The 24513-nt window shown below is 37.8% G+C and overlaps 1 protein-coding gene across 17 annotated transcripts in view; it reads left to right on the top strand.

Moving 5' to 3' along the window:
* Positions 1 to 24513, top strand: part of C4H4orf50 (chromosome 4 C4orf50 homolog) — a 46379-nt gene that overhangs the window by 8692 nt on the left and 13174 nt on the right. For 9 of the 17 annotated variants that reach the window (XM_075148686.1, XM_075148685.1, XM_075148680.1 and 6 more), the window contains 9 exons: positions 206 to 901; positions 4628 to 4742; positions 5507 to 5631; positions 6012 to 8231; positions 8998 to 9099; positions 10635 to 10781; positions 15297 to 15473; positions 17737 to 17793; positions 18187 to 18369. In XM_075148686.1, coding sequence (XP_075004787.1) covers positions 206 to 901; positions 4628 to 4742; positions 5507 to 5631; positions 6012 to 8231; positions 8998 to 9099; positions 10635 to 10781; positions 15297 to 15473; positions 17737 to 17793; positions 18187 to 18369 — 3822 coding nt within the window. Of the gene's footprint in view, positions 1 to 205; positions 902 to 4627; positions 4743 to 5506; positions 5632 to 6011; positions 8232 to 8997; positions 9100 to 10634; positions 10782 to 15296; positions 15474 to 17275; positions 17508 to 17736; positions 17838 to 18140; positions 18370 to 24513 lie in introns of those variants that run through there. The other 8 variants (XR_012673453.1, XM_075148683.1, XM_075148682.1 and 5 more) reach the window with 8 other exon arrangements.

Genomic DNA, 24513 nt, shown 5'->3' on the forward strand with positions numbered 1-24513 from the left:
CCTCCTGAGATGTTTCAGTGATGGCTGAAATAACAAAACAGGAGGTCAGTTTTGCTCTAAATGCAGGATTTTACTGGATTTCTACTTATGTCATTGCTGAGTTTTCAGAAAACAAGGGCGGATTTATTGCAAAATTAAGAAAAATGATAAGGGAAGAAGAGATTTAGTATTAAAACATTAACCATACAACTCACTGAAATTGTAGGTTGAAAACCAAGAAAAGTCAGAGAAGAAGCAAAAGGAAAAATTACGTTGGCTTCAGGAGCAGTTGAAGACAAAAGAAGATGAAATAAAAAGCCAGTCAGAGTATTTTGAGCACTACAAACAAAGGCAGAGACAACAGACAGCAGTGCTGAGAGAAAGGGAATGTTATCTTCGGGGTGAGGTATCTAGGCTGGAAAAGCAGGTCCTAGATCTTAGTGCCCATGTTGTTCTTTTGACATCCGAGTTAGAAGAGGGAATGGTGCAGTATCTCCAGCAGAAGCTGGAATCAGCATTCAGTGGGTCTCAGGGCTGTAAACACTCTGATGTGGAAGTAATGGAATTGAAAACTTACATTGAAAATGTGGAGCATGACATGAAAAGCCACCTCGAGACCTTTCAGCAAAATCTGAAGTTCTTAAGGGAAAAAGAGGAGGACAAGAGAAGAGAACAGGCAGACCTGCTGACTGAACTCCAGTGCTCTCAGGACACTGAAGATTTTCTCAGAAGAAAATTGGAAGAATCTTGCCATCATGTTTATAGTCTGAAATTATCTGGAATCAAACTACAGGAAAAAATGGAAGAGCTTTTGGATGAAAATAGGGCTTTAAAAGATCAAGGTAGAGTGAAGTTGGAAAAGAAGAAAGAAAAGGACTCACGACTTACAAGACTGGAGAATGGAGACAACAGTGTTGATCTGGTAAGTAAAAATAAGGCAAAATATAATTAGCTTTTATCTTTCTGGATTACATTTGTCATTAGATGTGCAATCAAGATGCAAGTGTGAGGTTTTTTTCTGCTGCATTTTTTTCCTTTATTTCTGTTGATGCATTAGTACTTCACAGTGGCTAATTCACACCCACTGGAATCAGTAGTTGGAATTTCATTGCATCAGTGCTTTTATTAGGTGCACATTGAGGGCACTTCACAAATCTTGTTTCCTTAAGTTTTTAAGTTACGTGCCCAAGGCAAAAGGTCTCAGCACTAGAAGTAGAGCCCAGAAAAACTTCTGAGATCTCTGTCTCGTGGACACCATTCAGTGGAGGAGTACACATATGGTTGGGTGAGTTTTCACATGTTATTCATGCCCAAATGCTGAAGAAAAAAGCACAGCTGACAATAAATCTTGTCTATGAGATTTTTCTGGATAATGGTAAACAAGAGAAGATGGATACAGTATTTATGACTGGGGATGAGTTGAGATATTCAATGGTTTGCAGCTCCGTAACATTGTGATATGCCCTGAATACACTGAATAGGACTTGTTTGCTTCAAGTACTTCACTCCAGCATTGCATGGGAAAGCTCTGCATACGCTGTAATATGGCATTCAGCTTCTGCCAATTCATTTTGCTGACAAAGAAAAATTATTTTCACAGAGAGGACTCAAACAAAGTTTTATTCTTTATGTACTGATGCGGAGGGTATTTTTATTCTGAGGATTTGTTAAATAAAGTGAAATCATCTAAGCCTCACATTCGGCCATTCCATTCGGATTGTGACCTGATATCCCAAGAACCCTCCTGATTTTAACTGTAGTTAACCGAGAGGTAATGGGCATGAACAAAACCCCTTTAGTATAGGAGGACAATCAGACTGTGAGTACTTCCAGAACTGGGAGAAGGTAGAGAGGAGCTTTTGTCCGTAAAAGCTAGAAGAAATAAAGGCAAAGTTTTTAACCTGGTAGTTGAACACACCTTTGCAGACATGGTGATTCTCTACCATTAGTGGCTCTACAGTCCCAAAGAAGCGAGCTCCAGGAGATTGTCTTTGTGTGAGAGAGGAAGACTGGTAAGATCATCCTGCAGTAACTGGCAGCACATGGGTGACCTTGGTGGAGAGCTCAGAAGCAGTGCCTCACCACATGTGTCTTTGCAGCTGCCCCAAGGTGGCAGAAGGACTGACTGCTGTTGCTTATTTTTATACTTAGCCTGAACCATTGCTAGTTACTTTAATTAGTGAGTTCACTTTTTCTTGGGAATGAAGAATAAGGTTTGGAGATATTTTAAGATTTTTCTAGAGGGACTTGCACTGAGTTGTAAACAGGTACAACAACCAAGTGCACTATGAGGGGACTGCACAGCTAAAATCAGGAAAAGTGAGGGCTTTCAGAGCCAGGGAAGAAGTAGTGGAGAATTACTGTTTGAGAAAATTGAGAAAAGGAGAAAGCAAATGTTGAATTATTTGAAGGTGTGAAAGCAAGACGTATCAACTGACTAATTGCCGGAGATTAATCCAAAAAGGCTTCAAGAAACAGGACCAAACCTCTTTCATTCTGTGCTCTACCCTAATAAAAGGTTATTTTTTGCTCTACACAAAGTTTTCTAACCATTTCTTTTCTAAGTATTAATTTACAGCTGTGTTGTCGTAGGAGGTTACTGAATCTCAATTACCCAGTCTTTGGTATAAATGAACAGGCCATAATTTGTGTTAAGCTGGTTTACTTTGGTCTGCTGCACAGTAGGTTGCGTTCCTTAAATGCTGTGTATAGCATCAGCAGCATCAAATCTTGTGCCTTCTGCATTTCTGGTTGTCTTTTCCTCCTCTTTTGGTACTGCTACTAATTCATTTGGATTTTTCTAGTAGAAAATGGCTTGAGATAGCAGGGAAAAAAATTCAATATCTATAATAAAAGGAGGAGGGAGACATCTGGTGTTGCACTGTAAAACTGAAGAGGGCTTTTTCCCCTCATCTTGTGTTTTACTAGCACCTATTAAAATAGTTTTCATGCTGTTATTTTTCTGGAAAGCTGCTTGTATATCATTTTTCAGTGAAAGAGCGAATGGGATCATTTGCCTATTTCACAGCCAGGAAAAATGTAGTTTGTGAAGACAGACTTATCAGACTCCTGTGAAATACACATGGTATGAGATTCCTCAGTAAATACCATGTCATTCAAATGCCAAGCACATCACTTATTCTTGAAAACTAGCCTTAGTTGTTATTGCATCTTCATGCAATAATATCGGATCCAATTTGGTGTTTTGTTCTGGTACTGTAGAGGTGAACTGCATCTCACGGAGGGGTGCAGTCACATAAATCTTGTCAGAAATTTGAATTTCCAAACTTGGTAGCAGGATCCTGTCTGCAATATTTCAATTGCAGCCTATGCCTGAATGAAAAATGCACGTAAAAGCAGCTGGTTCCATGTGGTTGTGTCTTGATTTATCAGACAGTTTCTAGATGTGAATGTCTGTTGAAGGTGTTGGTGAAGGAAAAGTATGAAAGACCAAGTGATGCACCTTTCTACAGCTTTCACATAACAGCTGAGGTCTTGATTTCACAATAGGACGTTCCTGGCATCCAAGCATTGCATTTTTTACATAATTTTGTGTAACTTTCTTTTGACAGAACCCAGATATCAATAAAGAAAAGATATCTGGGAAGAAATAAAGGCAAACTTGCAGGAAAGGAATGAGTGTGTTTCAAGGAATTAACATTAGCTTCAATGTTACTGAGAAAATGAAGGAAGAAATCTTGGAAGTGTTGCAGTTTCCACTTAAGTCATGCCGCCCAATCAAGGTCCCATAATAGAGCACTATAATGTGGCAGCTGACTTGGATTGAAATCAAAATTATTCTCACTGGTGATCCTGTGGAAAATCAAGTGGCTTTTTCTGACTCACTGTAGACTGAAGACTTTGAAGTCATTGCCTTTCCCATCCGTATGTAATTTTAAAGCTGCAGCTCAGCACAAAGGGACCAAGTTTGTTTTCTGCTGGCACTTGATGCAGAGCAGTGCAGGAAGACAGAAGTGACTGTGTTGGCTTGTTTTCTGTGCTGTAGTTGTTTTGACTACCACCTCGATTATGTGTTTTGTTGAGAAAATCAAACCTGAGTCTTCTGTTCACTAAAAATGAGCACAGTGCATGTGAAATGTGACCTGCTGTGTATCAAGCAATAAGGGTATCTGCTTTGCGCGAGAAATTGTCACAATTTCCAAATTCAATCAGGGAGTCAAGATAAATGTCAAGAACAGAATATGAAATTTACAGTTAAGAAATTGTAAAAGAAAATTTTATTTGGAAGGATTAGTCTACTTTGAGTTGTTTCAACCTAAGAACAGTTGTCTCTGTAGTGGGCACTGAACTATTAGTCTCATTCCCTACTTTTCTCTTTGTTCATGAGCATATCATTTAGTCTCTGCTCTGATAGTGTTCCATCTGTGATCTGACATATTACATGCTAATTATTCAGATTTTCTTCCTTAACTCTTTGTAAAGTATGAAGGAAATATCAGAGGGAAGTTTAAAATTTACTAGAAAACGTTGGAATGAGAAAATTGTATGAAATAATAGCAATTATAATGAAGTAATGGGTCTTTTGAATGTAAAATAGCAAAGGAAATTTATGTGCCTGTTTTTCATATCGCAAACACTGTATATTTATAATCTCTTTTTTTCTTTTCCTCCTCCTTTTCCCATTAAGAATGGAGATCTAATCCAGGATGACGTTCAAAACCTGAAAGGGGGAGCAGTCATGGATTCACTCAGAAGCAGAGCTACTCAAACTCCAGTTGTGCTGCTACATGCTAAAGAGTCTGGTATGAAAACAAACTGGAATTTTTGCTTTCATTTCTGTGCAAAAAAAGTGAAGATGATTTCATTCATGGGGTGTGCATGACTTAGAAGGTATAAAACCTTCTAAAAACCTCCTAATCTGGAAACTCTCTTGGGAAGGTGAAGCAATAACTATTTGCCAGTATATTACTAGCATTTAGAGATGAGCTTTCTCAAGAAATCCTAGAACTTTCAAGAAGCTACAGAGATGAGGAATTAGAGGATACTCCCCATGTCCTGGCTGAAGTATAGTGTTTGGGAATGCTGTGCAGCAGTCAGATTTGCTTTTTAGACCAAACAACGTGAAAGCTCTGATCTTGGCAAATTGTATCAGGTAAATTCTTCCAACATAAATTAATGGAAATTTTATAGCAAATTTCAGTGTATGCAAATGCAGACCTGCACTGAATAATTTTAACCTGTAAGTTTAACCCATAAGTTTTCATCTACCCACTGTAATGAGATGTGTTTTCCATTTTTAAATGCTTTGAGAACTGGGGGGGACCCCAAATATACCTTATTTAGAGCTTAATATTTGTGTTTTCTTGTGCAGTTTGTTTTCTTGTTTAATGTTGTGCTTATCTCTGCATCATTGGTGATGTATGCTTCTGGTAGAGAAGGTAGTTTTGAGCATACTCTCACTAAAATACTTTTCTGTTCAAAACATCTGGTCAGATGTTTTTGGGTTTGTTTTTCATGTAACTATCTGGGAGTGGCATTACACTTGTCTGGTACTTTACCATGACAGAAACACCACGATGTAGCTGTGATGGACTAAAGCAGATGGAGGAGCTACCAGAAGAACTTCTACCAGTTTTGGAACACAGTTCCAGTGCCTTTGTGAAAGTTGCTGGTCTAGCAGAGATTGAGCAGGTGAGAAGAAAAGTTACCGCTATTCTTGCTATCTTTGTGCACAGTGAGTCTGTGAATTCTCAGATAAAATAAGAGTTGGTGTGTTTAAAGATGAATATAAAAGTAGTTTTAAATCATAGCTACTAAAGATGTTGTTCAAGATGAATACAGGTGTGCGCTAAGAAAATGATTGACTTATTTGTACCTTATTTGTATCATTACTGTCATTGCAAATCTTTAAATAGTTTGAAAACTCTTTATATGGAAATTTTTTTTTCTCATCTGTCTGTAATCAAGTATTTTACGGATGAAGTGAAAAATAAATTATGATTAGCAACATATAATGATATATTTTAGCTTACATTTTTCAGTTTGAAACATTTCTCTTTTCCTATTATCAGGTCACCGTTGTAACAAAGAGGGCAGATTCTCTAGAAGATAGTTTCACTTTGTTCAGATGTACCCCAAGTTATTGTGCAGCAAGACTACTTCCCCCTTGTTCTGAGAAGTTAACTAAGGATGAGACAAGTAAGGAAACAAAAGATGAAGAAAACTTTTCTCTCTTGAGGGAACAAGCTATAGATCTACCAGCAAAGACATTCCCTGTTTCTGTGGTTGAAGCTTTGATGAGGAAGAAGCCCCAACTTACCTTGTTAGAACCTGAAAGCTACCACATATCAAATGTTACCACTGTGAAGAAAGTGCAGAGTTTGGATTTCTGTGAGGCAAATGCCACTCTTTGCTCTGATGGCCTCTGCGTTGTTGCAGAAGGAGGATTTTCTGACAAAGCTGCTGCATTTCTTCGTGGAAAGATGCCTTGCACTGTGACTGAAATTTTCACATTGTCTCTAGAAAAATACAACATGGAAAAACATTGGGAAAACAAGCAAATTCTGCCAAAAAGCGTAAGTGAAAACAAATGTCTGGATAAAGTTGTTGATGATGGGAAGTATCACCAAAAAATCTTTAGAGGGAGAGCTAAAGGAGAAGAAATACAAAATGAGAAAGCACAACAGGTGACCTATGTTCCTGAGGAAAGTTCTAAAGTTTTAAATAAAACTGAATTCATCAGGCCTGGGAAGCAAGGAATGGAGGCCAAAGACAGCCTAGATAGCCCACAAGATGTCCAAAATTTATCTGTTGTTTTTAAAGACTTAAAGAAACATTTTGAAGGGAGCCCTGAACTAATGGAGAAACAAGGAAACCTCTCAGAAATCTGCATCTCTGGTGTGAATAAGGTATATAATGGAGAAGACATAACCAAAATGGAGGAGAAAGGAGAGCAGCCTCAGAAACCAACTCAACAAACAAACCCTTCCAGCAATATTGGCCTGAAAGAAAAGAAAGACCAGACCCTGAAGCTACGTGAACCAAACAAGAAGAATTTCTCATGTCAAAAAATAGCTGCTGAAAACATGCAATATGCATACTCTCGGAAATTTTTTTGGTCAGAGGAAGAGAGGTATCTGCTAAACACATTGTCTCCTACGCAGGAGAGGGCTGTGTGGTTAAGCAAACTGTTCCTGCCAGGGAGCAATTTTTATGAGTGTTTCTGTCATCTGTCACCACTGGAAGCTGGTAATGAACATAATGTGAAAATATATGTACTGGAAAAAGTGGTGGCTATGTGTTCTCAGAGGATATTTCTACTGATGCAAGAGAATGAAAATTACTTAAAAAAGGTCTGTGTATTACAACAGGAGAATGAAAGATATGCTCAGATGATGCGTGCACTGGAAGAGGAGATGGATGCATATTTTCAATACATTTTAGCAGCAGATGAAGCTAACATTGTTTCATTCCAAAACTTACTTAATGAGAAAGAAGTTGCTGGTGGATGTTATAATAACTTACCAGAAGAAAACACCATGAGCCCAGAAACAGTTTTTGTTGAAATCTTCTCTATGAACCTCTCATGTGTTGAAGAGAAAAACAGGAATTCTGAAAAAGACTCATTGACAATTGCATCAAATAAACTTCCCAGGAGTGTTTTATCCCTGGATGGAAGCAAAATGAGATATTTCCAGCTGCTTTCTGACCTGAAAGAAGAAAGAAGCAGATGCTTCAAAGAAATAGCTAAATTATTGCAAGACAAGGAGAACTATGTAGCAAAATATAATGAATCAATACGAGAGAGAGAGGGAAATTTACAAAGAATATCTTTTTTAGAAGGTGAAAAAGAAACTTTATTGGGATGTTTGGCAGAGGTAAAGTGTGAACAAGACAAATACAGGACCTTGGTTTCAGAACTTCAAGAGTGCAAAACCAGCTGTTATCAAACTATTTCTGATTTACAGGAGGAAAAGTGTGTACTGAAAAGAGAAATAGACAGAATCAAGAAAGAAACTTCAGAACAGCTTGATGAATTTCAGAAAGCAAATGCAAACTTTATTTCAGAAAATAACAAATTGAAAGAATTAATATCTTCTTTAGGCTTCACCTATGAAGAGCTGAGAAAAGATAAAAGTTTGGGAAAAAAGGAAAAGATACTAAAACTAAAAGAAGAAAGTCAACAACACGGTCTTAAGCCAAAGAAAGTTGAAACAGCATGTAGCGTAACTCAGACTGAAGAAGAAGGAGTTCTGGTTATAGACCCCTCAAACTATTTCCCTGGAAAAGAGGTAAGTAATAGCAATAAGGAATGTTATCAAGCAGGATCCTCTGAAGAAAGGAGGAGATATAAATGTCATTTGGAGGACAAAGCTAAATTAACTTTGTAATATAGAAAATGTTGTATCCTCCCATGTGCTGGAGATCTGAGGTGCTAAAGTTAACTTTGAAATAGAAGGCAAAAGAGAAGAGATTTTTTTTCTGAATGTTGTATTAGAGAATTTTAAAGTGATATGGCAAGCTACAAAGTTTAAAATAATACTTAAAAGAGTGCATTGTTTAGGCATTTTAAAAATTATTTATCTTCTTGCAAGAGTAAAAGCTTCTGGAAGAGCAAATTAATTTCCACAAACTTCTGTTAGAAGGGTGAAGTATTCAGGGTTGTGAAACAACCATGTCATATTGAAAAGTATGCACATGTTCACTTACTAACTTTTATTATGACAGGGTCTATTTTTTTTGCTGTTTTGTTTTTTATGAAATATATGCCTAAAGACAGGATCTTTACTTATAGTGGATTTCTCGTCCATGTTTTTCCTCTGTAGTCATGAATCTTACACCACAGTGAATTTCTATGGAGATTACTATGTTCTTGTAAAAGCAAAATTATTACTGCAGTTGAGAATAATCAACAGGGAAAGATTTATCTCTGATATCTTGATTTTATGCAAATTATTGTAGTAATTCAGATAGAAGGAAACCATATATTGTGCTGTAAATACCTGTGTGCTATTTTGTATGGGTGAGAGGAGTCACGTCCTTCTGTTGTGTATCCAGGGCAGCATGTTTGAAAGCTACAGTGTGATGAAAGAACAAGTCAAAAAGGCAAAAGAGGAACTAAAAATACAGCAAAAGGAATTAGAAAAATCAAAAAAAGAGGTAACCCTCCTACTCTGATGTAATTCTGAAGAGACAATTTTTTTTCTTCCTTGTTTTCTTACATGTCTGTTCTTCTTTCTGCCAGGATTTAACACTTTTACAAAACAGAGAAGTCTCTAATCATTTTGGTAGAACCAAAATGTACCTCTTTGATCTTTCAGTTAAGTGCAGAATTGCACAGTCATTTGTGGTTGGTCAGAACTTTAAGTGAAGCTGCATTCCTCCAGCACACTTTGACAGAAGCTGAGTGCTTAATAAAGACACACAGAGCAAACTATCTGCTGTGGCCATCTCTGGGCAGGCTGCTTCCCTCCCCCTCACTAGGAATGAGGAGGAGTAGAAGGCAGCAGAAGCACTGAGGACTACAGCAAACCTGAATTCAAAGTAGTTTTAATACGAGCCAAGGAAGCTTTCAGTGTTGTGCCTTTCTGAATGTATTAGCTTTCACATTCCTATTTTTTATTGAACAATCTCCACTCTATGCTTATCTAAGCAGAATGTATTGTTTTTATGGCAAGCGTGTATTTATGGGGCTGTTTCATGCAGTAACAGGCATTGCCCAGGCTCCCTGTGGAAAAACCACTGGCAGTAATAAGTGTGTCGAGCATGTAAAAGAGCAGTAGGATTATGCATGCTGGGTGTACAAAATGGTTGTCCTTTGGCATCTGCTTTATAAAGCTTCCCAGATTTCAGGTGAGGCAACTGGAATGAAAGAGTAGATTTGAATGAGTGATGGATGTAAGGACTTCTGATCTTGTCATTTGAACATGAAGACATAATTTGATTTTTATTTATTTTTTAAAATCTGATTAACTTGGATCCTTCTAATCCTTTTGTGTGTTACAAGGAAGTTGTGTGGTATAACACCTTCCTCAGGTTACTCAAAAGAATGTGAAGCCTTTGCTTTCAGAAAGAGAAGCAATGATCTCTCATATGAGGAAAGGAGCTTGCTGTCAGGCAACCAGCTGATCTACTGAGTGGTTTTTTCTGTTTTTTTTTTTTTTCAAAACTACGGTTGATGTGTATAAGTGGAGAAAATGCATCCTACAGAAAATACAAAGGGAAATACAGGAACATATGGAGGGTTTTTTCCCCTCCTTTGCATTTTTCATTTTTGACGTTTCTCAGGAAGATTTTTTTCCCCCTAGCTGATAAAATCTTACTTTCCATTTGCTCTGAGGGCTTTCAAAGAAAATTGTGAAATTGTGAGTGCGTTCACCACTGCTTTTTTTAGCTTTATTCAGAATACTCAAGGTACCTTCAAATTTAGATATCAGTTTAAGAATTAATCTATTTTTCTGCATAGCTCTAGTTAGATATGTTTCTATAGGACTTACTTTAAAGTCTTACTCATTTCTTATAATTAGATTATAGGGTATTGTGTAATTCCATTTATTGTAATAAATTTACAACAATTTAAAACTTGTGATGTGGAGATCAGATTCAAGTTCATGGTTGTAAGCTGGTATTGAGAAATGGTACCACTGCTAGACTAATTATACTCAGTAATTTCGCTTTTTTATTCTTCCTGTTAGGCTCAGAAATGGTACACAGAACTTGGCTTTGCTGAAACAACTAACGAAGAAATCAAAACTCGTTTGACGCAGGCTCTCTCAGAATTAGACCATCTTAAACAAGAAGTTGGGGACAAAATGCTTGGAAAGCAACACTGCAAATTAATGGTATGTATGTAAATGGAATGAAAAAAAGCTTATTCCTTTGGAGGGAGTGTTCTGGATGCAGAGACACTCATTATTGTTTTTGGCAATAGATTTGAAGCAAGTATAGAGCACCTAGAGCAACTGGAGCTATAAACTTGAAAGTGAGCAGATATTATGCAAGGTAGACCATCTGTCTACAGGATAGTCCAAAGACTGGGCTCTGCATGGGCATTATAGACACCTCCAGTTCTTTAGGAGGACTCTTGCCCTGTTCTCTTTAGCCAGAGTCATTTTCTGAGGCATGGATTTTCAAGTGGCCTTAATGAAAGGTGTTGGAGGAGTCTCCAGTGTTTCCAGTGTTTGGCCTTTCTGCCTTCTAGCCCCGATTACTAGATTTGGACAGGCAAAATGAAGCTGTGATGCCTCCACTGCCAGTGAGCGGGTGGTGTGGATCAATGGGGAGTCTGTAATTCACGCATGCAGCCCCAGTCTGTATACCCAAAATGCAGGAAATCTTTCTATCACATGGGGGAGAGAAAGTTTCATTAAAGTGTATCTGTATCACAGAAATTCTATTTTTGCTGTAAATGAGAACTTTTTGGATTTTCAGGTGGTTCTGTGTCTTGATAAAGTTTTTATGTTTTCCACCAAAATGAAGTGTTTTATGGAAAGATTTTACGTTATTGAATAATGTCCTGGAAGCAGCTTTCATGAAGACTTTTCAGCTAGCCCTGAAATAATTTCTGTCCTCCTTAACAGGAAAACTGTGAAGAAGAAATATGCAACTTTTATCAGCTGAAAAAGTAATTTTGTAGCAACCTACAATATTTGCAAATTCCGTTTGAAAAGGGTAGGTAGATATGACTTCGGAAGAAAATAAAAACAAATTCTGGTAAATGTAAAGATATTGGGCTCAGTTCAGTTGCCCATTTAAATGCCTTAGGGCATCCTGGCTGAGAGTGTAGTTGGCCACCTGCAAGTCCTATGCAGTTACTTCATATTAGTTTGTACACCTTACATGGCACTATGTGCTGATGCTTAGGCAACTGAATTCTGGCTGAATTGAAAATAAGACACAGATTTTTCATATCATTATGATATATTGGCATGAAACATCTTAAAGCAATGAAATCTATTTCAAGTAAGAAGAAGAAACTCCCCAATTTTTTTAATATAAACAGAAGTGTATCGTGGTGTTTTGTTTAAGCTAACACTTAAGCTTTTGGGGACATTTTTGGGCAGTGGAGCTTTAACCCTCTTGTTTGGGGATGGTCTGGGGCAATTATTGTTTTTTTTACTGGTCACTGAATTAAGGTGTTAATTATTTCTATAACTCACATGGGAATAAAATTCATCAACCTTGACAGAATGTTTGTACACTGGAAAAAGTGCAGGTCAGCCTTTCTTCTGAAAAAACCACCACTTTTAAATCCCTCCAATAATTAAACTTTTTATGTTAGTTTTATTAATCAGTAGTATATATTTATGCAATATTGCGATGTTGTTTGATTTGGATCTGACTTCTTCATCCGATTTAATTACTTTTTGTAGGGTTGATGTCACATTCTTGAATACACATGTGCCTCATTCTGGGGTAGAAGATGCAGTACATGTACATCACAGAACTGGGTTTATCCTTCAGTTACGCTATTTGATGGCGCCAACTCATTATCTGCAAGACTCAAGTCCATTATATCTTAACCAAAGGATGTTGATTTTATTGGCACAATTAAGCAAATAGTACAGATAGAAAATAGCGTAGATATATTTTAACAAAGGTTGTTAAATTTATTTCAGTAATTCTCCTTTAAAATAAACTTTTTAGTATACACCCAGCTGTCAATAGTGGGCTTGTGTGAAATAATTAAAATATGACGTAAGTTTTTCTAGATTAAAAAAAAAAACGACTTGTTGGCACAATGATTATAATGATCTACTTTTCTAGCATAATTTTTCTTCCTGAAGGCAATTTTGTAGACAGGTGATCCTGTTCTTATTTTTAGTTAGTTGCCACCTTTGTCCAAAAGTGCTTTTCATCCCACAAAGTTATTAATAAACTCTGATAAAGTAAATCACAATTTATGCTTTTTCCTGTTCTAAACTTCATGTTCTGGAAGAACTCTGTCTGCGATGCTTGAAAGAAGTGAAGGTGTGAGCACTGTGGACCTAGAACCCAAGGTTGGGAGGTCTTTGAGATATGTGTTTTGAGCATGTCTTTTAGGACTTTGTAGATATCTTATATTCTACAGCCCCCAATGCCCAGGGATCCTAGTTCTCAGCTGAGACTCCAAAAGCCTGTCATGATATTATTCATTGCAAGTAAAGGAGAGCTAAAATAATATACTCCAAGATTACTGCTAGGACTCTTTTTTTCAGTGGTGTTGCTAACAGAGGAAATACCATTTAGCATAAGAGTATTTGGGGAAATTTTCTAGGATGTTGAGGTGGTCTTCTGAACCGTGGTGCTGTAGTAGGAGTTAGAAGAAATATGTGGGTGAGCAAGAAGGGAGCAGGGTACTATTTAAAGCTTTGAAAATGAATACAATAATTTTGGATGAAATGCACATAGTAAATAAGGTGCCAGGCTTCCCTGGTGAACCGCTGACTCCTGTCATGGCCTGTAGCCAAAAAGTCATATTCCCTCTCATTTTCTCACTGAGTTTTCAGACAAGCACAGCACACACAAGAAGAGGAAGATTTTATTGATATTTTTAGTGTTTAGGCACCAACTTCAAAGACTAGAGATCTTGCCTTTATAAGAATGCAGTGTGTTAAATGTTACGTTTTGGGCTTAGTTATCCTTCGATTATTTCCCAGTCCCAGCTGCTGGGTCCTTCACCCTTCTGGAGCTTGACTACACAACCCATGGTTACTGTTAACTGGGACGCCTGACAGACTAATCATAAATAAATCTTGTATGCCTCGTTTGTGCTTTGAAACTACAGAAAACTGCTAGCAGGTCAGCAAAATGTCAAAGGAAAGAAGGAACTTCTCTCTGTCTTTAACCTTCAAGCAATTTTTTTATTTCCCCGCCTCTTTTTCCATTAAGCATATTCAGTCAGGGAGTGTTTCCATTTTTATTTAACATACTTTTTGTGTGGGAAAGTAGAAGATGAGGAAAATCCCATGTCTCAGACTCATCCTCAGGCTTTTATCTCTGCAACCCTGGTCTAATCAATCTTGCTGTACCCAACAGCTGCTATTTTTCTTTTCTCCTAACGCAAGAGGGAGCCAAAAAGTTTGGTACAGAGCATGCACGACTTGCTTGAATGCTGTGCACAGAGGACTTGCTTCATTAGGAAGAACAGTATGAAAATATCATATTCTGTTTTTACCTGTGTTGCAATGATGTGTTGCAGCCAGAGTGATGTAATCTATCACTTCAGTTTGCTGTTTTCTATGAAACGATGCCTTCAGTATCTTGTAGTCACCAAGGGTGTCAAAGTTGGAAAGACTGTCAGAAAGCGAGGGAAAATTAAACTGTGATGCTGTGCATCATGGCTGAATATTAGCTCTTCTCTCAGTTGTATCAATGTTAATATCCATTAAAATCAAACCATCTTCCTGCATGTTTTGTCAGAAGGTTCTGTGGTTTTACTGCAGTATATCATAGGTCTGACTAGAATTTTTAGGTTAATCACTGAAATGTTTAATCTTTAGCCTTGCTTATATAACATGTTATTGGAAATCTTGAGCAGCTGTATGTATCAACTCAGTATTTTTTTAATATAAGTTCACAACAGCATAAACATTTTTCACAAGACTTTCTTCACCCTCAGATTTTTCCTCATGCTTAATCTATATGTTTAATCTGACAGTGTCACTTCTAGGAACTGACCTTATGATGCTGACCATCAACCTAAAGCTCTCAGTAATCCTTTCAATCTAAGTGCATGAAATTGAAAAAAAAATCGGAGAGTCGGGAGGAGGGGTTAAATTCAGAAGCTCCTCCTTCCACTTGTTCTGTACCACTATTACTACATTTTAATGTAATAAATATTTTCTTTTTAAATGTTTTTGAAATTTGTACTTAAAATCTGATTAGTTTTATTAATAATCTTCCAAAACAAAAATATAACTGGGAGAGTGGAATTTGTTCTCTGAGATAAATATGTGAGGAAAAACAAGGGTCGTATTATATAGCAGTTGGAGCAGGAGACTGGGGACTTTTGAGTTCTATTCTTACTCACTGTGTGACCCTAGGTTGGTCACTTAATCTGTCTGTGCCCCAGTTTCCCCAGATATGAAATGATTATAGTACAATACTTACCTTGAAGGAGCGTTGTGAAATCCCAGTTCTACACCTGCTCTCACAGGGGATCAAGAACTCCTTGCTCATAAACAATTTTAAGATTAGTGCAAGATACTAGTGCTAATATGTTTATGAAGGTTTGAAGTCACTCATTTTATATCAGCTTAGGTTTTTTTGACATACAATGTAGGTACATATATTGATTGAGAAGTTTTGTGCTCTAAAACATGATTGAGAATATTTTCATTTCACCTAATTTGAAAATCTGTGTATTTGCTCTCTAGCCTGTGTACACTGTGAAAGATGGTCAGGAAATAGAGGAGAATAAAATAGCCAATAAGAGATTACAGCAGCAAGTGCTGACCTTGAAAGCCCAGCTCAGGGATCAAGCTGCATTACAAAATCAGTTTCACGACTTGCAAAATGAGGTGGATCTCCTTCAGGCTGAGCTACGTGAAAAGGTATAATAAAGCTGTTTTCTGTGTGCTTAAGAGGGGTGGATAAATGTGAGCTTAGCCTTCAGATTCTACCTCTTTCTTCTCAAAGGAGAGAACCAAAATAGTCATCTTTCCTGGGAATGAGTTTGAGGATAATTAAATGGTTTGCAGGCATATAACAGTGCTCTTGACTTGAGAGAAATAAGCAAAAGATGTAAACTGCCTGGGTGGTCAATGTTATGGAAAGATGATAGACTATAATAAAAGTTGCCACCAGTTTCTGCTTTAATACCCATAGCCTAATGCAAGCGAAGTGGCGCTGAAATTCTTTACAGAGCAACCTCCTTGGCTTAAATTGTCAGGATTTTTAACATTCCCAACTCTCCTGTTGCACTATATCAAATTAGGGAACACAGTGAGCTAGTGATAGAATTTTGACAGAGTTTTTTCTAACTTTTTTTGATCCAGCTGCTAGGGTTACCTATTAAGAGTTTCATTAACACATTTTCAGTTATGTGTGTGATTTGTATTTTTATTAATCAATAGTAGTCTCACCAGTATTTATTCTGGTGAGACCCCCCATGTATAGACATGTATAATTACATGAGCAGTTTTTACACTTGTGCATTGTATTTCACCTGGCAAACCAGAGCAGGCACAGGCATTAACATTTGCAAAGCTACTGCCTTATTGTGTGACAGCAAAGCTACTGCTGTCAGTGTGACTAGAACTGCTGAACTCTTAGGTGGAAACAAATTCCTGCTAGGGCTTTTTTCCCTTAGATTTTGTCTCCTGTTTCTTTGGAAACTATTTTTCGAAAAGGGATGATAGTTACAATGTGAGCCAAATTAGAATTGCCCATCATACTCTGAAACAACTAGTAAAAGGCATTTTCTCATTAGTATTCTTCATACCCTGATACAGTGTGTAGAACATGCTTCTCCTCTGTCTTTCCTCTGAAATAACAAGAGATGATTTTCTTCTCCCTACTGGGTGCAAGTTTAATCCCACTTCCTCCATGGTAAATCCACCTGTTCTACAGTGTTGGGGGTTTTGTTTGTTTGTTTGTTGTTTTTGTTTGGGTTTTTTTTCCTAGCCTTGTGATGTGCTGTGATTTGCTTTAAACCAGTCCTGTATAGAGCATTAGTGGCTTCTCTCAGGCATTGATTAGGATGCCTCTTAGCAGAATAGTGGTGGTAAAATGAAATTGTTTTGTAATGTCTGGTGTCCATAGTGATGGATGGTGCATATCAGATGGTAGGTGAGTAAGGGGTGAGACATGCTATCCATATAAATGGGCAACTCCTAATTGTTCTGTTGCATTGGCAAAGTGTTTTGCTCTATGCCTCATCAAGAACTGAATGTCACCAGTACAGGGACCTATTGCCAGCTTTTTCTTTGTTCCCCCAGTGCTAGTGCAAATCTCTCCTGTCCTACATACTATGTTCCTTCCCAAGTCCACAGTTTATTAGCTGAGGACCATGCAATCTCTGTCAGCACAACTGAATTCTCACAAAGCGAGTCTTTTTTTTTTTTTGATGCACATAATATATTTACTGTAGGCTTTATAGAAATACAAATTGTCAAGCAAAATGAATGCAAAGGAATTTGTAGTTTATTGCCAAATAATACTGTGTTGATTTATAATAGAAATGGATTTTACCTAGGAGGATACTGTATTTTTTCTGCATAATCAGAAAGCAAGTTTCCCAAGAATAATGAACATTTTAATCATAAGGTACAGACTAGGTCATCTGGCTCACCTCCTAACAGAGGACATGCATCGATCGTGTCAGAGTAGAAAGTTGTTGATGTTCACTTTTCAGGGCCTGCCGTGGAATACACATTCAGAAAATCCCTCCTTGTTTCTTGCATTCTACAACATAATATAGATAAGAAAAGGGAAAACTTTTCCCCAAAAGAGTATTTTGGAAGATTCACAGAGCAAATGGGAATATGAGTGCACAATGAAGGATACCACGTCTTTAATGTGATGCTGCTTTGATGAAATAACCTCACTGATATAGGCCTCCATCTAATAACATCCAAAAGCATTTGGTAAGACCTAAGACCAACATTAATGCTAGTAGGGCAGTGTTTGCATGCAGGGCCTATCCATGTACAACCAACTCCTTACACTGCTTCATCTTGTTTGTGATACAGGGTCACACAAATATGTGAAGTGTACGCCTTGGAAGTCACGTCTAAAACAAATAGCAAATAACCGCTACAGTATTTTAAAATGACTCTTGAATAAATTAATGCAGAATGTTTTTCAACCTTTCAGGAAAAAGAACTTCAGAAGAGAAAGTCTGAAGCGAAGTTGACGCTAGCTCCTCTGAAGGTACTGTATTTTCCTGCAAGCCGATGCAGGACCTACACAAAAGTGTATCCTTTTGCTTACAGGCTTCTGTGTGTGTGCCTGCCTTCTGCAGCTGCCCCGACTTAGCTGTTGGTTACTGGGCTTTAGGCAAGGGCTTGCTGACGTTATTGCTACGGGTACCCTTCAGCCTGTCAAAAGGGTGACGTCGCACATGGAAAGGGAACGTCTCTTTCCAGTTTATCTGTGCACATGTATTGCTGTTGCAAGGTGCAGAGGCTCCTAATGGCCTAGAAACATAGAAGTGCAATCTGTAGCTTTGAGTCAAAATGTGTGAAATTACAAATCAGATACAAAATATAATCTTGCAGTCTCAACAAGGAGTGAAATCAATGTATATGCGTTCATGCCGCATAGGCTAAGCTGGCTTGCCTCACCCGAAAGTGCCAGGAAAGGAACAGCTTCATTACCAGGATGCTTAGCGAATTCCACAGGCAAGGAATTATTAACTCTGCATTTGATGAAGAGGTGAAAAAGTTGGTGAATGATGTGGCCCTGGCAGAGTACACAGTCACTTTTACATCAATGTGCGATCAAGAGGTAAGTGTTTGTACTTCCTTGTAGGATCCTCCCATTTCCACTATTGTATTGTCAGTGATTATGTTTTTTGAAGTGTTTAGTGAGACTCAGTGCACAGTTATAAAATATATCTCAGCACTTAATATAGATATTGTTTCAGGCAAGTCAGTGGAGTTGGCTGTTTTACTGCCATTTTGGTCAATGTTTAAATCTTCTAGAGCTTGTCACAAAGTATGTCAGTGCTCCATGCAAAAAACACTGACCCGATATTTTGACAAAATATCTAGCCTAGTGGATAATGCAGCACATGGTACAATTTGACTTTAAATATGAATTTTGCATTTTCTTCCTGCACAATGCATTATCATAGATTTCTGAAAAAGAAATCAGGGAAAAAAAGGTCTAGAATGAATCATTTTAAGATTTAAGTCAACTCAGTGGACATTCATATTCAACAGGGAGTTAGTTACTTGTGTTTCACTGGCAAGAGGAAAGTGGTTCAAATGGGATACGCTCTGCCTTACGCTCTGGTGCTGTTCAGCATCATCATTAATAGCTCGGATGCTGGGAATATACTTCATATTTTTGGGGTAGCACCTACCTGAAGACATTCTTAAGGACAGGAATCTCAGTCTGGCAACCTGGAGAAACAGGAATTCCCTTATAGTACTTCAGTAATCTTCAAGCAAGATCTTTTTTTTTCCTTTCATTTTCTCTTTCTTATTATTTTAAACAAAGCCTGTAAAAAGAGCCAAACAATATTTGGTAATGTTTGTTAAGGAAAAGGTAGATTGATTCTTCAACATAAATGGCATTCAATTTCCCTGTAGTAATTAGGAAAATAAACAAGAGAGTTTGCTGGTTCATAAACCTTTTTTTTTTTTTGCTTGTCTTCTACTACCTATGTTTGACTAGTCGGGGTTGTATATGCTTTGAGTTTTTCTGTGCTTCGGGTTTTATGTGCCTTCATATCTACATATACCATCACCCTATTGCGAGCAACACTGTCAATGTAAGATGAAAAGGCAGTGTGGTGGCAGGATGAGACAGGGTTCTGTGTCTGGCTGTGTCTCCTTCGAGTATGTCAAGTCTGGGTCCACCACTGTCTCGCCCAAGCTCACACTGAGAATGAATGTTTTATGTGACAGTAGTTAGTAACTCATCTGTCAGAAGGGAGATAATACTTCACTGCCTTCAGATATTTTCTCAGACGTTGCTGTGATAAATGAGCATTAGTGTAAAGCTTCCCAATGCAATAAATATCAAAATACTGTGCACATTCACACTGTCTCCCTGAATGTCTAATTATCACAAAACTTAGCAGCTCCAGCAGGAGAGAATTAGATTGAATCTATATTCTGATGGCCAGTGAGTTCATTTGCAATGTAGGAGCCTCACATTCAATTGCCTGCTTCAACAGATATTTAGCTATTCGTGCTAAGTGGAGCACAAACCCTTTCCCATAGTATCCAGCACCATAGTGGTCAGAAGTCCCGCTTAGGCTCAGGCACACTGGGATTCAAGCCTGGGTTTTTTGAATCATGCAGAGAACAGGCTGGCTCTTGCTGGGCTCCGTGACACCGAGCTTTGGACCATTCTGGTCTGTGATAAGTACTGTGATAAGTAATTTCATGTGTAATGGGAAACCTTTCCTGCCAAGGCAGATCTGTATGTTCCCATGAAAAATTTAGGTTTCTGTGGATCAGTTTTCCAGTGGAAAACATTTCAGTGAGAAAATGTCCAAGAGTGAGAAAACATTTCAGTGAGAAAATGCCACTACTCCTAATTTAATAAATAATGGTTACAATCACAAAGAAGAGAGACCGTTTCATATTCGTGTGATACATTCTTTGGTTTTAAAAATCCTGTACTGAATTCTGTACACATCTGTTAAACTGAGCTCACCTTTAATCTTTGAGGATTCATTTTTTGCATTTCAACTCTTATTCTCACTGGTTTTCACATCCCAGATTCCAGAGCTATGCCCAGCTTACATAAAACTTACATAAAACTCCTTCGAAAGCTCATTCCCTTCCTTCGCCTCAGATTTTCACTTCTAAATCATTCCTAACATTTGAACACTTCTAGAGAAAACCCGGTGGATTGATGTTTTTTTTTTTCTCCTTCTTAAATGAAAAATTTACAGTTGGCTTTGTTCATTTCTGGACCCAGTGACAAACGGAAGGCTGTTACACATTGGCAGCAGACCTGCCTGTTTGGCTTACTGATGAATTTCAACCGAAAGTTTGCAGTGATGCATGAAGGGCTAATCCAGTGGCCTTTGAAGGGAAAAGAGACTCTGTATTCAATTCAGCGCCCGGCCATTTGTAGTTCAGTAAAAAACTTTGTACCTGGTTCTCAGAAGAAAATATGTTTTAAAATTCTTTTAAGAACTCTTTTTTTTTCATCTCTGCATGGAATTAGATGTAGATTGGATAGATCTGCCCTAGCTGTGTGCTAGCAAGCTCCGGCTTCAGTGGAGGGCTTATGGGCATCAACAAGTTACTCATGGTTAAAGACGAAAGTGAACTTCAGTTCTTTGCTCATTCAGGACACAATGGATGGTTGGTCTTTCCCTTCTGTTTGCCAGAAGTATTTTCTTCCTAATGCTCCTCCCAATTAAAATACTAAAACATGAAGGCAGTGTGATGCAAAACCAACCATCTTTGGAGCTTCTTTTCAGACTTCGCTCTCAAGCGTTCACAAGCTGTCTCAGACAGTGTTCAAGACACTGTTCTCAGACACTACAAATCACTGTTGTCCCAATGGCTTCATTTTGCTGATTTGCTCTAAATGAAAACTTCAAATCAGTTTGGTTCAGCAAAACAGTATGCATTTTGAGTTTTGTCATTCTTGATTATTTTCACAGCCCAGTGTTACATTCAAATGTTTTTGATTGAGAAATAAAATTCGCTTGAATCATGATTTTGTTCCAGCAGTGTACTTTTCACCGAGGTCAGATATACACTGGAGTAATCTGTTCAGAAAAGAAAATCAGTTTTCCTTCTCTTAATATTCTTTTCAAGTCCCTGTAAAGAGGACTAGATTTTGAATGACTTTTCCTCAGTATAAAACTGTACACTATGAAGCTCTTTATTTGTAATTTAGTTTAATTGAGTAATTTAAATGTAATCTAATTTAATTTTAGTTTGGTTTATCATAATAAACATATACTGTTGCACAGAAGAGGTTTTATTTCAATTCTTTTTCATCCAGAGAAAACACCTATGTCACTGGAGTGAAAGCAAAAATTGTGTGCAGGATGGTGAAGAAAAGCTTCTTCGTGTCTCTCTCTCAATTTTGAAAAAAATAGCCTTTTGGGGAGCCAGAGGAATGACAATGTATGTCTAATATGGGCTTGAAATTTTTGGAGGCACGAAGAAGTTAATTTCTAAGCCTTTGTGATATATTTTCCTTTTAAAAGACTTAAACTGAGAAACCATTGGAGCCCCTTGTAGTGGAGTGATAATAAATTTGGGCAAATGACATAATTAAAACCTTGTCTTATTTTGTGTTTGGAAAATGAAAAGCATGTGTCTGAAGAGGGCACATCCCAGGGACAAGGGCTGCCTCCAGCGGGTGCACGTGGCACTCGGCCCAGTGCCATAGCTGGGATTCACATGCCCAATGTCAGACACAGAATATGTGGCCATTTTTGGCCTTTTGTCACGTCCCATTTTCACCATCTTATTGGAAAGGCCTTGGCCTCATCTTTCTTTTCTTGCTGTTGTAGAATTAATCACGGGCATTATTAACAGTGACTGTTTCTCTGCCTTTCCCAGTGGAAAGTACACAGGACAGCATTCATCAACTGATGTTAGACACTCCTGTTCACTTAACAGCTAACAAAAAGGACTGGGGTTTACCTGGGTTGGTAACAGTGGGAAGCAAGAGAAGATGCTTCAGATAACTAATAGGAAATGTAAAAGAGGAGGCTCCCCTTTTTTCTGAATTTAGGTGTCTACTTGCAGTTTAAGAAACAGGCTTTACCCAGTTTGATTTGCTGAACATGAGGCTGTGTCCATGCTGCTTTTGATATATTAGAGAACCACAGAGAGGAGCAAGAGAGCTTGGCTTATCGTTCACATGAGCTCATCCCAGCCGGTGCAGCTGTGCAGTATTTTGGGGCCTTTTCTCTCTCTTTCGGGTTGTGTGTGGAGAAACAGGAGTATGTTCAATTCTTTCCCTCAAATGAATGAACCAGCATGTTCTGGTTTTATGTCAACAGCCTCTGTCCAGATGACTGATGTCTGCAATGGGTAATGCTGCTGTACTCATTCACTTCAATTTCTCTTGCGCTGGAAGGCTTTGACTTGATGATATATTTTATATATTCTTTCCACAGTAGATCTGAGACCATTGTAGCTATTTGCCCCCATTTCTCAGGGCTGAGAGGGAATTTGTGCAAGGAGTATAGGGATAAATGGTAGTGCTTTTTATTGCTTTTCATCGAGTCATCTTAAACCTTATGGATGGAAAGCTCCAGGCAAAGAATGTGTCCAGTGTAGTGAATTATTTGTTTTACAGATAGGGAATAAATGTGCAGAACAGTATAGCTTAATCCTCCTTTATATCAGGGGATTTCTTCTGAGATACTTTTTGGTAGAAAAATGCTGCTTTTTTTTTCTATTTCTACTCATTTCTTTGCAAGAAAGCACTTACTGCTTTCCTGTGAATCATATTTGAAGGAAACAGGCCTGAAATAACATTCTCTGATACTCTCCTTAAAATGATTTGTGTGTGGCCGGTGAGATCAGAAGCTTTTCTGACGCTGAGGGTGAGATATATTTCATGTTTGATGTCTGTACTTCAGACAATCACGTCCATGGTCTTTCTTTTAATAGTTAGTAGAGAGAAAGAGACACTTACAAGGAGGTATCCTGCCCATTTCAGGTATCTGCTTTAGGTAAGTGAGAAGAGTTGGAGAAGCTGGACTCCACTGGTTGTGAAGGGGGCCAGGAGGAGATATGTTTTGGTCAGATGAGTCCCACACTCAGAGGGGAGAACGAGTTTAACTTTGGGGTTTCAGTCTTTTGGGGACAGTGCTGATCAAGACCAAGAGACCTTTTAAGACAAAGGTTTTTGCAGGAAGAGACTTCTTTTTCTGACATTACAGAAAATGTGACTTGAATCATTGGAATTCCAAGGGGATGAAAGAGAAGAGATGGTGGTTGTTATTTAGTAATTTTTTTAAACAAGGGTAAAATCCATTGCTGAGAGATATGTTATTTTTGACCTTCAGAAAGATTATTAAAAATACTGAAGGATATAAAATACAGATTAAAAAAAGTTAAGGGCAGCCTGGCCTTTCCAGTGTAATAACTGATAAAGCTGTTCAATAATTATGAAAATGGCTGTTTGTACAGAGAGTATCTCAAGAATTTGTGGTGGCTGAGGAGCTGGTACAGACTCAAGGTTAGTGCCATTTTAAAGTAGAATTGGGTTTGGTTGACAAAGATTTAGATCTGTTTCTTGACTGCATACATAATATAGATATTTTAGCAGTGAGTTTTGCTCTAATTCATGGGCAACAGCGTGTGTTTGTCTAGAACAGTAAATGCAAGCAGAGTAACAGCCATGTTTAAAAAAGGAGAAGCTTTAAAAACTAACCTTCCTTTATTTTCTGATAAATGTTAGAATTTAGATTAAGATAAAATGTGCAATTAAAAATATTCAGATGAATTAAAACATTTTATTCTTATCTCTGACACCACTGACTTTTTATTTTTGTAATGTTGGGGGAAGATGATGTTTGGTTTTTTTAATGTCAACCTTTCTAAAACCTGGCAGTATGCGAGTTTACAATTCTTCAGGCGGAATATCACAATTCATTTCCTCCTAGGTGGGATAATATGTGGAAACTTTGGAGGAAAGCAAAAAAATAAAGAAAATCAGAATCAATATTGTAAATAAATAAATAAATAAATAAATAAATAGGGAATAATTAACTAATGGAAGAAATTTGTGTCTGGACATTGAGACAAAATGCAAGATTTTTGCTTGGCTACATCCATAGTGCTATGGAAAGTGTGGTCTTTAGTGTTTCACAGAGTCTTACGAAACACTGAGGATGAGCATTTTTGAGAGAATCATACCAGCTTTCCAATATAGCACAGACCATACTGTGAAAACTTCGCCAGTGTGGTAGCAGCTTCACTCATCAGG

The sequence above is a fragment of the Calonectris borealis genome, chromosome 4 (genome assembly GCF_964195595.1).
Source record: "Calonectris borealis chromosome 4, bCalBor7.hap1.2, whole genome shotgun sequence".
In the NCBI taxonomy this organism is placed as follows: domain Eukaryota; kingdom Metazoa; phylum Chordata; class Aves; order Procellariiformes; family Procellariidae; genus Calonectris; species Calonectris borealis.